The 16,534-nt window shown below is 39.2% G+C and overlaps 1 protein-coding gene across 2 annotated transcripts in view; it reads right to left on the reverse strand.

Moving 5' to 3' along the window:
* Positions 1-15,623, reverse strand: part of Mael (maelstrom spermatogenic transposon silencer) — a 30,462-nt gene extending 14,839 nt beyond the window's left edge. The window contains exons 1-8 of one of the 2 annotated variants that reach the window (XM_021199141.1): positions 15,414-15,623; positions 15,145-15,237; positions 13,543-13,642; positions 12,077-12,232; positions 10,864-10,905; positions 2,545-2,669; positions 1,827-1,881; positions 1,579-1,720 (exon numbers count right to left, since the gene is read on the reverse strand). In XM_021199141.1, coding sequence (XP_021054800.1) covers positions 1,579-1,720; positions 1,827-1,881; positions 2,545-2,669; positions 10,864-10,905; positions 12,077-12,232; positions 13,543-13,642; positions 15,145-15,237; positions 15,414-15,545 — 845 coding nt within the window. In that variant the 5' untranslated portion in view covers positions 15,546-15,623. The remainder of the gene's footprint in view (positions 1-1,578; positions 1,721-1,826; positions 1,882-2,544; positions 2,670-10,863; positions 10,906-12,076; positions 12,233-13,542; positions 13,643-15,144; positions 15,238-15,413) is intronic. The other variant, XM_021199142.1, reaches the window with a different exon arrangement.
* Between the last annotated feature and the right edge of the window lie 911 nt (positions 15,624-16,534).

A 16,534-nucleotide genomic window follows, 5' to 3' on the forward strand; every position in this document is an offset into this window, starting at 1 on the left:
GCTGACAGGAGCCTGACATAGCTCTCTCCTGAGAGGCTCTGCCAGTGCCTCACAAATAAAGAGGGGGATGCTCACAGCCATCCATTGACTGAGCATAGGATCCCCAATGAAGGAGCTAGAGAAAGAACCCAAGGAGCTGAAGGGGGCTGCAATCCTATAGGTGGAACAACAATATGAACTAGCCAGTACCCTCTGAGCTCCCAGGGACTAAACAACCAAAGAGCACACATGGTGGGACTCATGACTCCAGCTGCATATGCAGCAGAGAATGGCCTAATTGGATATCAATGTGAGGAGAGGCCCTTTGTTCTATGAAGGCTGTATGCCCCAGTGTGGGGGAATGCCAGGGCCAGGAAGCAGGAATGGGTGGGTTGGTGAGCAGGGGTAGGGGGTAGGGGGAAGGTGTTTTTCGGAGGGGGAACCAGGAAAGGGTATAACATTTCAAATGTAAATAGAGAAAATATCCAATTAAAAAATTGGACTTCATTTTTCTTCAAAGAAATGTCAGAATCATAAGAGACTAAGGAGCCCAGGAGGGTAGCACATGCCTGTTATACCAGCACCTGGGAGGCTGAAGCAGTAGGATCATGAATTTCAGGTCAGCCCTAGTAAGTAACACACAGGCACACACATGACCAAAATGTTCCAGATCAAAGTACTTGTAAGAGACATGAAGACTATGCAATATGTGACCTAGGACTGGACTTTAGATACTGTTTTATCTATAAAAACATCATGGAAGGACTGGCAACCTATGAACTTCTGCTTAGATAATAGTATTTTGTGTCAATGGCAATATTCTGACTTTGGTAATCATGCTACTATAAGAGAAATGTTAATTCTTAGGAATACTGGCATACTTAGATACAAAGAAGCAGAGTGACTTTAATTTACTCTCAAGTGGCTTAGAAAAAGCGTGTATGTACTTAGTGACAAATCATTATGAAAATGTGTTAACATGTTAATTAAAGAAACCAAGAGAGTACTGTTTATTTTTTATTGGTCTTTTAACTTCTCAGTAAATCTAGGATTATTTCAAAATAAAAAACAAACATTTTTTTGCAAATTTACTTGTATCTTTCAATAAATTATACATATGATGAAAACAATTTAGTAAAACTAAAGTCAAAATAAATCTAAAAGCATTGTTTCATTAGCAGAGAAATTCTAACTGGTTAAAACTAGTAGGTCATTTGGCAGAATTTTTTGTTTTTCCTATAAAATAGCAATGTATCTTTTCATCAATTATTGTATGCTAATATTAAATATGGCATCTAAAAATAAGTTTTCCTAGGCTGGAGAGCTGGCTCAGTAGTAAAGAGCACCTCTAGAGGCCCAGGGTTTGGTTTCCAGCAACAGAGGATCTAACACCTTTGGTCCCCATGATTATCAGGAACTCATTTGGTATGTGCACAAACACTAATACAAATAAAAATAGTTTTAGACGTTTACCAGATTTAACTAAAAAGTACTTCACAAAAGGGGAAAAAAACCTAAAACCTAGTCAAAGCCTATTTTCTCAGAATGTAGTTCAGAAAAGATATCAACATTAGCAAATTACAAAATCATTATCAATACCTCGTGTTGCTAGAATAGTCCCACATGGCCACATCTAGGAGGCTTCGAACCCAGGTCTTAGAGGGCTCCTTGAGGAATTTTTGCTGGTAGATTCCAACTACAAGGTCTTCTACAGTGAGAAGTTCTAGATCTTGCCTTATTTCTTCCATTAGTGAACAGAAAAATAAAATTAAGAGAATTTGGGCATTCAGAACACATATGTTAAAAGTATGTATTGCACTTCCCACAATGTCTCCAGTTCCACTCACCTGATGCCCGTTCCATACGCTTCAAACACCAGTTGACTCTGGCTCTATCATCAGACTGCAGAAGGAAAATCATTGTTATTTTTACCTATTTTGGATCATTTTAATTTAACTAACAGTCCTTTTAAATTAAGGTGTGTGTAGATACTAACTGAAAACTATTTAAAATAATAGCATACATTAGAAAACTGTTATTGACTATATAAACACACACAGTAACATATATGTTAATACAGTTCATGAAAAGTCAAATGAGACTTAAGAGTAGGTCAAACAAGAACTCAATGTTCAGATCATGTGATGTGGTCATGGGAATACAATGTGTAGCAAGTTTAGGACCCAATTTGTGACCACTATCCTAGAGAATTTAGATAAAACAAAGTCTTTTCTAGATATCATAAAAGGAGTAAAAGTACTTGACAAAGACAGCTGTGAATAGAAAGTAATCTTGGGTAGCATGTAATCTTGTATGTATACAGCATGGAGTATCCATTCGTTGAACAAAAAAGATATTGCAGGTATTTCAAAAGGGATTTGAAAAAAATATACTCAACTTTTGTAGCCTCCAAAACTTAGGAATTTAAAGGCTATACTAATTTCATAGAAATTAATTCAGAACATTTTAAAACATACAACAGAAAAATGAAATTCTTTCAGTATCTTTTTAAGTCTTCTGGTGTCTGAAAGAATAGTCTTAAAAGAACTTCTTATTGAATATTACCTTGCAGTAAATAGGTGGCCAGTTCCCTGGGTTTGGATGTATAAATTTATAGAGGTTTTGTAACACAGTTGCTTGGTCATGCCCGAATTCAAAGTTTGAAATAGGAATCTTGTGACTAGAATCACCTGAGGGAAATAAAGAGGTGGAAGGTCAACACCTGAGATGAGGAAGACAAGTCAGCTAAGTGTGAGAAGAGGATTACATTACAGGAGAAGAGTGGGTAATGCACATGGAAGCATTTGTGCCAAGCCTGCTTCTCATTAGATACTGTACATACTTTCAACAAAAATCCTGTGATTATTCTAGAAGGTGGGAAATACATAAATTAAGAAGAGACCATGGAGACTCCCAGAAATAATCAATTAAGTCATTACTTGTACCCATGTTTCTTGATGATCAAGTCTACAGTGTTTGCATTGTTCCCATGACGCCTTTCATAAGTGTTGTGTTAAATAATGCTGGAGGACTTCATAGTATAACTTTTTCATTTTAATGTGTGTATATATGTATTTGTGTGTATGGATGTTTGTAGGAATGGGGGGTACAACAGGACACACATGCACATGCATGGGGAGCCCTTACTCACTGAGGCAGGGTCTTTCACTCACACCCAGAACTTGCTGGTATGGTTAGTCTCTGGGGATTCACTGTGTCTGTCTGAGGCTGGAATCACAGGCACCAGGCATTTCAGTAAGTTATGTGGCTCTAAACTCCCCTCACATTTGTGCCACAAGCACTTTAACCACTGAGTAATTTTTCTAGCCTTTTATCCATAAAAAATTGTTTATAATTTGTTATGAGCATATGCACATGCCATAGCATGCATGTGGAGTTCACAGGACAACCTAACAGAAGCTGATCCCTTACCATGTGGATTCCAGGATTAAACTCAAGTATTTAGGCTTAGCAACAAGTGCCATTATCTCATGAACTATATTGCTGGCCCATGACTGCTATTTTAAAGAGGGTGTATGGGTTTGGAGAGAAGGCTAAGGGGTTAGTAGTACTGGTTGCTCTTCTAGAGGACCCAGGTTCCAATCCCATCCATACAGTGGCTAACAACTATTTCTAACTCCAGTTCAGGGGACCCAGCCTCCTCTTTCTGGTCTCAATGGCATGTATTAAATGTACAAACATACATCAGAAAACACTCATCCACATTAAAAATAGTAAATCATTTTTAAAGGCAGAAAAAAATAGATCATGTAATTCAGATGAACCCTCCCACAACAAAAATAGGACTTCTAAGCTATTAGTAGTACATACATGTACAGCAGTGAAGGCTTGGTGATAAGTTAGGAAGGTTCTAAAAGGCTACGTTTACATCAGTTGTTAATTCTAGTGGCAGCTAAATGGCCAAGCAACATTCTTAGAAGCTATGATTAGAAACCTGAGTCCACTAAGAGCATCCAAAAGTATAAATAAATAAATCAATCAATAAAATGAACACAGCTCCCTGCAGACCTGCGTTACTCTGAAATTCCTTCTTTTCAGTCTGTGAAATAGCAGGTACAGAGACAGAAAGGAGAATCTCAAAACCGAAATTCATAGAGTGGTACCCAAAAGTTTCTCTGGTGTGGAAGTTACTAGGTTCAACAAGTGAAATTCTACTTCAATGTACTATATGCAATGATGAGGACTTGGAGCCTGTAATCTTGGAAAGGAAGAAATACAAAGAACTGAAGAAGAAAATATTTAAAACATGAAAAAATTACAGAATTTTCAGCAGATTCAGTAAAATTTAAGATGCTTTTGTTCTATTTGTATCAATAAAATGTTAAGCTTAGTGGTGCTTATCTGTAATCTCAGAGCTTGGGGGGTGGGGTGGGCTGTGTGTGTGAGGCATGAAGATCAGAAGTCCAAGGCCAGAACTCAAAAAGTTCCTCTTTCGAGGCCAGACTGGTTTAGAGACCCTATGTAAAAATATTAATAAAATGTATTGTCTTCTGACTTCTACTGCTTATGCTACAAATTTTATGTATAATCCTTTGGGGATAATCTGTTCACCTTCTCTCTTTTCATTAAAGAGCCAAGATGGATTACTTGAAAAGTTTGAAGCATAACTTTAAATTATCTCAATTTCTGATCATGCATTAAGGTAATCTTAGATGTCTAGTGACTCCAGTGTTCTGCCAGATACAATCATAAACATTCTTTGGATAATAGTAATATGACCACACACATACACATACACACACAGGGAAGGAGGTGGGGGAATTGTCTGATTAGCACAATAACTAAGAAGCTATGAAAACATATTAATAAACGTAATTGTTTTATTAGATATTTACATTTCAAATGTTGTCCCCTTTCCTGGTTTCCCCTCGGAAAATCCCCTATCCCCTCGCCACTTCCCCCTGCTCACCAACCCATCCACTCCTGCTTCCTGGCCCTGGCATTCCCCTACACCAGGGCATAGAGCCTTCACAGGACCAAGGGCCTCTCCTCCCATTGATGACCAATTAGGCCATCCTCTGCTACATATACAGTTGGCACCATTAAGTCCCACCATGTGTGCTCTTTGGTTGGTGGTTTAGTCCCTGGGAGCTCTGGGGATACTGGTTAGTTCATATTGTTGTTCCTCCTATGGGGCTGCAAACCCCTTCAGTTCCTTGAGTCCTTTCTCTAGCTCCTCCATTTGGGACTCTGTGCTCAGTCCAATGGTAGGCTTCTAGGATCCACCTCTGTATTTGTCAGGCACTGGTGGGACCTCTCCGAATAAACATAATTATAATACAATTACTGACACAAGACTTTAAACAACTAGGTCGCTTCTGTTCAAAGAAATAACAACTTTATTAGATACCTTCTGCAGAACCAGAAAACAAACTTAAAAAAACAAAACCAAAACATATCCCAACCCATTTCCATCATCTTCCATCATAGAAAGTAAACCTGGCAACGAAATAAGATGTCAACAGCATCATAAATGTATAGACACTAAGACAAAGCATGAGCAAGTCAAACAACAATGAAGAGACCTATGGTTACCATGTTGGGTGTGCTCTAGAGTGCAAAAACAAGTTTTGTCCCTTGTTTTTTGTTTTTGTTTTGAGACAGGGTTCTCTGTTGTAGCCTTGGTTACCCTGGAAATCACTCTGTAAACCAAGCTGGCCTTGAACTCAGAGATTCTTCTGCTTCTGTCTCTTTTTCTGCATCAGGATTAAAGGTGTGAGCCACCACTACCCAGGATACAAAACAGTTTACCAGTCTTTAAGTTGGTAAGTAGTTAATGAGTATATTATAAGTAATAAGAGTATTCTTATTAAAATATTCATCTGTAATCAAACTGAAAACAAGGAATTCTTCACTCTGATAAAAGTGTGCACAGCAAAAATAAGGGAAGTGAGGGAAGAAGAAACTACAACAAATTACTTTTTGGTGAGACACTACAAACTAGAGGTCATAGCTTTCATACTAAGGCAAAACTAAGTAAAAAAAAATCAGAAGACAATTCAAAATATAGCACTTAAAAGACAACATAAAAGTGGCAAGGTGATGGAGGCATTCAGAGGCAGGGGATTGTCCTAGATATGAGAACCTATCCTAAATAAGAAATTCTAGAATAGTCCAGGTTGAGACTCCATCTTTTTTAAAAAAAAAAAAAGATCAACAATAACCTTGTTAAGGAAATTATAGACCTGAAGAAACAAGTAATTCCACGTTCACTGATGGAAAGGGTACATTATGAAGGCATCTATCTTCCCCCAAAATGACCCAAATACTTACAGATTATCCCAATCTATCAACAAGGGGTTTTGTTTGTTTGTTTGTTTTTGGTGAATGAAAGACTGATTCCAAATTGTGGATGAAAACTAAGGGTCAAAAATAGCTATGATATTTCACAAGGTCAGGGGAGCTATCTAAACATTTTCAAATTATTATGCTTAATTAAGGACAGTCAAGCCAACCCCTTCAAAACAAAACAAAACAAATCCCATCAGAACAATTAAAAAAAAACAAGCAGAAGTATGATCTAATTTAAGAAGCACTACATATTGGGGGAAATTAGGTTGTTCACTAAATGATGTCAAACAACTGGCTGTCTACAGGAGAAAACAATGAAATTAAATTGCCATTTCTCAATTCCAGGTGGAGTAAGCACCAGAAACAAAAAACAAACTTCAAGGTTTAGAGCAGATGACTAACCTTCAGGTAGTAAAGAGCTATTTACAGTTACAGTTGATAAAAATTGAGTGACTTGCTAATAACTAAAACCCAACACTTGTGCTTATTAAAAGACACCACACAGGGCTAGAGATGTAGCTCAATAAGAATACTTGCTTAGCATATGCAAAACCTAGGGTTCAGCACCTAGTACTGAAATTAAAAAATAAAATAAAATAAAAGGGCCTCACAGAGTGAAAAATGCAAGGCTCAAGCTGAGAAAAGGCATTTTCATACATTTTAACAATAAACAAACAGAAAAGTTCTATACTAAACATACAGAATGCAAGAAAAAGTAAATGAGCAAAAGATAATGTGCTTAAAAGTACAGAAATGCTGTAGGTAATTAAAATGCTCAAGTCTGCCTTCCCAGAAGGACAGAGAGAATGGTATATACAGATACCATCCTGTGCTTGACTGCTCGGTTTACATTTATCTGGTTATTCTTTCTCTTAAAGAAGGAAGGGGAAGTAACAAGAAATAAAAAGAACTTCTTATCTCTCTGCAAAAAAAAAAAAAAAAAAAAAAAGTACAGAAATGCTAATACATATTTATAAAAACAAAATTTTAAAAATGTACATATACACAGCAAAATTATTCTGAAAATATGATTAACACAAAATTTGTAACACTTCTCTTATAAAGACCTTTGTGGGGGAGGGAAGACTGCCAATGGCACTTGTACTGTTTTCAGCTAGATATGTTGCTGTTCATTAACAGTCTACAATGTAAGTTGGTGTTGTATTTTTTTGGATAAAGATGCATTTGAAAAGCTGATGTACCTTTCATATAGAAAATTGCAATATGGGCTCAAAACTTTGCTTATTTTAAAGCACAACTTCTCTAAAGAAAAGTCATTAACCAGTGAAATAAGTGTAAGTCAAGCTCTTCTCATTCAAGTGAGGAAGGAGAGTCAAGACCTTAGTCCCCAGCTCATAGAGAACCTGAAGCCCCTCTTTGTGAGGAGCCTAAGTGAGAAGGAGGTGTCACTGGAATGCATACTAAAATGCCTTTCAATCCTCAGACATTTTACTACTCCAACACAGTAACCGACAATGCCCATGAAGCAGTCTTCATTTCACTTACACTACCTGAAGACCAGGTAGCCATGTCTCTATTTGTTCAGAAGGCAGTACATGTGGTTCATGTGGATCAAGCTCAGGCCATCAGCTTTGGCGGCAAGCATCTTTACCCACTGAGCCATCTCAATAGCCATGAGAAATCTATGTGCATGTTTGTTGGCTTCTACACATATCAATATATAAATCTGGCTTGGTAGATTATTCTATGAAGCCTGGTCTGCTCCGAATCAGCACACTACATTAGCACAGGCATTTTTAGGTACTATGTCAACACAGCTGTCACTCTAACCATCATTTTCTTATTTAATTGGCACATTTCCCAAGGTTATTTACTTGGCAACTTGAGACAGGCTTAAATTGGCAATCTCCAAACATTTTAAGTTTGTCTGAATGAGAACACTGTGCTGTTTCAATTATCTGGAATAATAAATTAGGAAGCCATTCCCAGCTGTGCTATAGCTCAGCAGTAGGACCTGCTTAGGTTGATCCTCAGCATGAGGAAGAAGAAAATGTTCCTGGCCTCTAGGAAGATATAGATAAGAGAGGCAGCTTTTAGAAAGAAAGGAGTCTGCTAATTTGCTTAATGTGAAAATACTGCAAAACATGCAATTAAATAAAATATTTAAAGGTCTGATCATAAAATAGGAAAGGAATGGCAACAGTGACATTCAAAATGACTGAGGGGACACACAACAGGAAGGCGATGCACCCACTCAGATGGTGAACCCACTGAAACCATTTTTTCAAGTTAAGACACGAAAATAAAACCAGAAACTAGATTTCACAAAAAACATGTTTGAGATTTTTGTTGAGTTTAAGTCTTGCTCTGTGGCACAGGCTGGAAATGAACTCTGTTTATATCCCATGCTTGCCTCAAGTTGTACAAGGTCTTCCTGCCTAAGTCTTTCAAGCTCTGGAATTACAAGTATAAGCTGCTGTCCCTGGCTTCATTCCTAGGTCCTAAAGAATTATTTTCATTTACTTCTTTGTGTGTATGTCTATGAACACTGAGTACAGGTACCTATAGAGGCCCGAAGAGGCATCAGATCCCCTGAATTAGACAGCTGTGAGCATTCTGATGTGGATGCTGGAACCTGAACCCCCATCTTCTAGAAAGTACTCTTACAGCAGACCCACCTCTCTCTCTAGCTCCTCCATTTACCATCTACTGTTTTTAATTACCATCTATTTACTAGCACAATAACCTCAAATAATATAACTTGTGAGGGAGATTTTAAAATGTTTTTGAATAAGCTTATTTTCCTATTTCAAATATGAGGAGGCATAACTAAAAGAAAAAAAGAAAATTCTCAAACTCCTTAGTCCAGTTTCCAACTTTGGTTCTAGGGCAAACAACAGATCTATACCTTTTTGTTTGTTTTTTTAAATATTAGAACCAGGCAAATACAAAATATAATGGGATAATACAAAATATTTGTATTAAAAACAGCACTATAGGGTCAGAGAGAGTGCAACAGGTAATTAAAGCATTAGCCCTGTAACTCTGACAACCTGAGTTCAGTTTCTAAAACCCACATTAAGAAAACAATAAAACCTGGATGTGGCAGTAGGCATCTGTAATCTTAGCACATCTATCTTAAGATGGGAGACAGAGGCACCTGAGAAGCTCATGATCTCATAAGGTGAGGCAACAAACGGACTTCCCAGAGCTGTCCTCTGATCACATGCATGCTCATATGTACGTAAAACACACACACACACACACACACACACTCTCTCTCTCTCTCTCTCTCTCTCTCTCTCTCTCTCTCTCTCTCTCTCTCTCCTACACAAGCATTATAAAAGTTATGATATGCCAGTTACAGTAGGCTTGACAAACATCTATTTCTAATACTTCTATAGACTAGTTGACCACATTTTAAAGTTAAACTGTACAAGCAGGAATTAAATGATTCCTTAAAGAATACATTGAATGAATCTCAATTTAACGTAAAACTAATTATTTTCATTTTAGTCAAACAAGAAACTGCTTAAAACCTTGTTTCTAGTAAGAGTTGAGCTCCAAACTTAAATTTAGTCATAGTCAAACTTTTTGGTTACAAAATACTTAAAAGCTTGATTCTTTCACCCAAACCTCAAAACTGCTCTACTCTGAATTTTTTATTTATTTATTTATTTATTTATTTATTTATTTATTTATTTATTTTTTGGTTTTTCGAAACAAGGTTTCTCTGTATAGCCCTGTCTATCCTGGAACTCACTTTGTAGACCAGGCTAGCCTCGAACTCAGAAATCTGCCTGTCTCTGCCTCCCAAGTGCTGGGATTAAAGGCGTGCACCACCACGCCTGGCTTTACTCTGAACTTTTATAAGTATGGATTCTAAAAAAATGTTTTAAAATAGACATTGCTCATAAATGAGTCTAGTCTGGATCACCTGAAACTTCTCATGACTTTCCTAAGAGCCTGGCCGCTATACCAACAGATGACCTTGGAAACCCATGGATTTATTAAAATCAGGAAAATAAAATTGTATTACCTTGGAAAGAAGAGTTAAAGTCAGGAAAACTTTAAAAGTTTTGAGCTGGAAGTCCAGCTCTGTGGCAGTGACTGCCTAGCATGTGTGAATCCCCAGTCCTGTCCCCTATACCAGGAGTGTGCATATGTAGGTTAAAGGTTTTAAAGATTGTTCCACCTATCATTCCCTGCAGCTTACATTTTCTAAGTTAAAGGAGTAAGTCTTTTTTTTCTTTTTTTGTTTTTTGTTTTTTTTAAATTTTATTATTATTATTATTATTATTATTATTATTTTCTTTATTTACATTTCAAATGCTATCCCGAAAGTTCCCTATACACCCCCCTGCCCCTACTCCCCTACCCACCCACTCCCACTACTTGGCCCAGGCCTTCCCTTGTGCTGGGTCATATAAATTTTGCAAGACCAAGGGGCCTCTCTTCCCAGTGATGGCTGATTAGTCCATCTTCTGCTACATATGCAGCTAGAGACACAAGCTCAGGGGGTACTGGTTAGTTCATATTGTTGTTAAAGGGGTAAGTCTTAACGGGGCTGTTCACACTCAGACCCTCTTACCCCAATTCCTTTATACTTACTTGCAGCCTGGCAATGGAATCGAAATCCTCGTGGAATTTCACCTATAACACAAAGTGCTTTGTTGAGAAACAGAAATCTGAAGTTCTCTTACTTGTGCTGCAGTAATCCTTCATATAATGACCAAGTTCCAGTGTGGGTTACTTTTATTACCTTAAAATATAAAATTAAAACTCATACTGCCCTTTCTTGGTTTTTGTTTTGTTTCCTTTTGTCTTGGTGGTTGTTGTTTAAATCAAACATATGATAACTAACATAATTTTTTATGTATTTTTCAAGCTACTTTTCACAGCAAGTTGTTCCTTCCAGGAAAATTATACTAGGGAAAGAAAATTCATGGCAAACAACTTCTATAGCTAGGGTCCAATGGCCAGCTCTGTGGGTGGTGGGACACGATATTGCAAGCATACACAAATTTTTCAGAATGTTGAAATTTTATCTTATGAGTGTTTCAAAACACACACACTCTAAAAACTGTATGGCATGGCTTGCCCTAAGCAGCAATGTCCACAAGCATAAGATGATTAACTCTGCTGCCCTCTGAGAATGAACATGTCCAAAATAATGTTAAAGCTCTTTCCTCTCTTGATACATTTCCCCTCTTGACTTTAAGGGTATTAACTGCTCTCTGTCCTTTGGAACTGACTAGATCCTACTCGTTGTAACTATCCTGCTTTTCATTTGTTCCTTGAGACAGGGGATCACTGTGTAGGCTAAATAATCTTGCCTTACTTCTGAGGTCACAGGTTTGAGTCTCCCCTGGGCTACTGTTTTGCTTTTAGTGTCACTGAATAGTGGAAAGGAGATGACTAAGGATGTTTAAAGTACTAGTCTACCTCCACACTGTCTCAATAGCCACTAATACTTTACAAATAAGCTAGCTGGTTCGGAAAGTTATAAAGCAGTATCAGCTTCACACTAAAGACTAATGAGGTGCAGGATGGGACAGTGGAAAGACAAAGACACAAATTAGAAAAATCCCAAAATGTGAGGCCATGGGTAAATGAACAGCAGGTTGTGCATTTTTGAAGTATTCTATCCTCTGAACTCTAATGTTCACTTAAGAGGAAAAGCATCAATCGACCAAAATAGTTGGGACTTAAGTATTATGTCTATGCACTCTAAGAACCCACCAGTTTTTAAGAAAACTACTACTATGAAGCCAGTTTTAAAGTTATATGCTCTTTAGGATCAATTAAATGCTGGTTACTTTACCTGGATGGATAAAGCTGTGGAAATCTGCCATAATACCTTCCTGGAGGGAGTATTTAACACAGCCAATTTCACAAGGGAGGAAGCGCTGTTCACAATGAGGAGGTAGCTCACCATGGCTAAAAATGTTTAGAAAATAAAAAATGCCTCCAAGGAGAGCTGAAAAACAAAACAGAATCCTAAGACTTTTAGAACTGCTTTTGTGCAGGTATGTGTTCTGTGTTTGCTAGTGAATTATAAAAGAGAAAACAATTATGCCAGGTAAGTAAAAAACTTTGCAACCACATTTATCAAGAATTTAAGTAGTAACCATTCTTTATATAAAGCAATAAAATTATTCAGTCTTGCAACAGCTTTTACATGATTCAGCTATAAGTTAGCATTAATTTTAGCAGAGACATAAGTTGTAACATATGCAACAAATAGTTTTGGGGAATAAAGTCCAAGAGAACGAAGTATAGCCACAGTTACGGAAATGTAGCTCTCTGCCTTTGTACTTTCTGCTACTATACAGAAGACCACCTATATCCCTGAGAAATATGTGGGACTAGCACTGGCCATGGAAGACCAATGTTAAAAGTTTGTGTTAAACGAAGGCAGAACACAGTAAAGCCAGCCAGAAGGAACAGAAGAGGCCCTTAGCTACACTCTCCTCTAAGGTAGTGAAATAATTTATCTGTGCTTCATGCCTGCCGACCCCAGGATATTTTAAAATTCCTCATTCTTAATTGGCAAATAATAATAGCACATCTTTATGAGTTACCACAGGACTTCAATGTATTTATAAATTGTGGAATGATTAAAAGTCAAGCTAGTTAGCAATCCATAACCTCGTGATTTGTATTCCAACACTTAGAATCCACTCTTACCAGGCTGAGAAATAGTTTAAAAGCCTCATCCTTCTTGTCTACCTCTATAACCTAAGTATGGAAGCTACAAAGAAAACTAATGCTTTATAATATATGATATGGTAGAAACAAAAAACTTTTGTTTCAAAAAAACTTCCCAGTATTATTTCACAAATGCAAATTAGTTCATCCAGCATTACATCAGTGCTAGAATATTTAAACCTGTATAGTCAAGGATTTTGAAATGTTAGGATCAAATGAACAGAACACATTTTGGGGGTGGGATGCACTTGCATGGGTGTGGGGACTTTATGTCCTTGAGTGAGGCTATCAGACACCAATCTCTAGTGTCATTCTCTAGGAGTTGTCCATGTTTTTTTGTGATGGATCTCTCATGGGCATCTGAGGTTTACTAATTAGCCAGACTGGTTAGCTGTCATATCTCCACTTCCCAGCAGGGATTATAAGCTAGCACAACCACCACTCTTTATATGGGTGCTGGTCCTTTCCATGGCATGGCAAACACTATTTTCATCTTCCCACATCATACAGAATACTTTTTTTTTTAAATTGCACAATATGCCATCCAAATTTGAGCAAAGTATTTTAGGAATACTCTACCTTGATCACTTTTTATAGATAAATTTGATATATCAGGGGGAGAAATACTTGGTTTTGGTACGAGCATGCCTGGCCTCCTCAGTGGTGTAGATACAAGTTTCTGAAAGTAAGAGAATCACCAATCAAACACTTTTAAACAGAGCCATTGTTAGATACTTTACTTCCCATATTTAAATTTAATAAAGTAACCTCAAAATAGCCCGTGGACTATGTGAGCATTCCCTCAAGGCCAATGAAAACATTATTTCTATCAGTAAATACCAGCCGACCATAGCACTCTATGGGAAGGCGGGGTGTAAATAGCTATAGCTGAAAGCCAGTTGCACACTCTCTATCATCTTACTTCCCTGAGTCACTACCTACTAAATGCCAGGCTGGTGTGCAGAAGAAGAGTATTTAAAGAAAACAACAAAATCCTAAAGTCTATAATGTTATTTGTGGTTTTCATTTAAAAGTGAAAATCACAAAAGGTTGTGCCTCCAACTATCACAACTCACACACGAGTGCACATACACACACAGGAGCACACATACAATATACTTAAGTTTTATGCAAGTGTACACACACACACAGGAACACACGATATACTTAAGTTTTGTGGAGAATTTTTTCTTCAAATTTTCATTCTTTTCCTCTCTTTGTGTGTGTGTGTGTGTGTGTGTGTGTGTGCACGCGCGCAGACAGGTGCTTGGCTGCATGTGTGTGTCACATGTGTGCAGCACCAGTGGAAGCCAGAGGAGGGCATCAGAATCCAAGGGAACTGGAGTAACAGATGGTTGTGAGTCACCATGTGGGTGCACCGACTCAAATCTGGGACTTTTGGAAGAGTAGCCAGTGCTTTTAGCCAGTGAGCCATCACCAGTCCCTTAAGGAGATGTGTTTTATAGAAAAATCGACCACAGCACTCTATGGGAAGGCGGGTGTAAATAGCTATAGCTGAAAGCCAGTTGCACACTCTCTATCATCTTACTTCCCTGAGTCACTACCTACTAAATGCCAGGCTGGTGTGCAGAAGAGCAATCAAAGCTCACAAGCACAAATCCTCAAAAATCCACCTGACTTAAGACATCAACTTAAAACGTAAATCTACCTACCATAGTTACAAATAACTTGCCAATTTTGAATTTCAATCCAATGTCACAAATTTAAGAATGAAATTTCAGTATGTACAGAGAAAAACAGCGTAAGGGAGAAGACAGACTTCTTTAATGACCTTGTAGATACCAACTTAGTAGTCTACTATGTCAATACTCCGGAATTTGCTTAACTTATTTTTTTTTGGGGGGGGGGGAGGAGAGTTCTGTAGGATCTACAAATGTTAACCCAGGTCTTAACATCTTGTTATTACAATATTTAAAGCATTGTTAACAAGCTTGTTTCTAGGAATCATTTAAATAAAACCCTACGCTTATTTTTATATTAAAGCCGTCTAACCGTTAAGAACAGAAAGGCACTCGGGGAGCCATTTAGTGCAAGCCCTGATCCCCCAAACCCGCCTTTCCCCTGTGGCTTCTGCACTATCTGGAAGCTTCCTGAAGGTTCCTCGGGGCTCCACCGTGGCTGGAGTCCAAGGGTGGGCAGGCGAGAGGTGGCTGCCCTTACCTGTTTCTCTGAAGGTCCAGAATCCTTTCCCTGGGCTGCTCTCCACTCTCGAGCCATTTCTGAATATTTCTCCTTCTCATCCTCCCTCAGGAGCTTGGGGAGAAGAGGGAGACAAGAGAGGCGAGCGGTGAGGTGTCCGGTCCACGCCCCGGTTCTGGAAGGTTCTGTCGGTTGGTCCAGCCCTTGGGCCATGTCCCCTCCACGGGGCTTCCCCCGAGGCTGGGTTCCCACCGCGCCCTCCCCGCTGCCCAACTGCCCCGCAGCCTCACCGCCCAGTCGGCCGAGCAGTAGGGGATGGCGTCTGCCACGCGGGCCACGGGCAGGCCTCGCCGGCGCAGTTCGGGAATCTTCTCCTGTACGAAGAAATAGTAGGCATTGCGGCTGGCCCTGCGGTTGGGCATGGCGTCGTCGGGCCTCGACGCCCTCCAGAGACTCAGCAAGCAGCCGGCGCCCTTGCCGGGCTCCCGCCCTTAGTAACCGAGCTCGGAGCCTGCGTGCACGCTTCAGCCAGGCGCTTGGCCAATCAGGGCACAGCGCGCAGCCGCATTGGGTCCCCGCTGCAGGGGGTGGGAGGGAAACAGCCTGAAACTGGAGGGGGCGGGGACGGAGGAGGAGCGAGGCGCAGGCGGGGAGAGCGCTGTAATTGGCTGACTCGCTTGCCCGGTAGGCGGGGGATTGTCACGTGGTAGGCCTGGTCCTTTTTGTTATTATTATTATTTTTCCCTGTACATTGTTGCGTGATGTACCCCGTTAGTAGGAAGAGGACTCGCAGGTGCTTTCGGTTCCTGGGTGTTTCACAGCCGGAACTAGCGAGCTTGTGTAAAGCACCGAGAGGGAAAAGGTCGGGACAGGAGGATGTTTTCAAGACAACAACAACAAACACAACATATTTGAAAACTTCTGTTATTAGCATTTGGGGAGCTGAGGATAGAACCNGAGCCTCTAACACGCTAGGCGAGCCATTCCTTCTGTTATTAGCATTTGGGGAGCTGAGGATAGAACCCGAGCCTCTAACACTCTAGGCGAGCCGTTCCTCTACCACGGAGCTATGTTCTCAGCCCCTTCCCCCATCTTTAAAGTGTAATTTAGAATTAGTCATAAGGAAACACAAGAGGGCTGAGATTTCACAGAACATCCTTGAATAAAGTTTTATAGGCTTTTTTTTTATAAGGTCTGGGTCATTTGGGGAGGGGTCAGTTTTATTAGTAGGTGTCATTTTTTCGAAGTCATTGTGAAGTGCTTTTCTCATCTACTTAGTTACTGCTGACTCGAGGTTGAGCCTGTGTATTTAGTAATACTGAGTTCTCATACTGGTTCAAATTGTGCTTCCTGATCTTGCCTGGGTTTTCTCATTGTACTTCCCAATGACATTCCTTTGTGTATTCAACTT

Source organism: Mus pahari, chromosome 5, assembly GCF_900095145.1.
Source record: "Mus pahari chromosome 5, PAHARI_EIJ_v1.1, whole genome shotgun sequence".
Taxonomy (NCBI): Eukaryota; Metazoa; Chordata; class Mammalia; order Rodentia; family Muridae; genus Mus; species Mus pahari.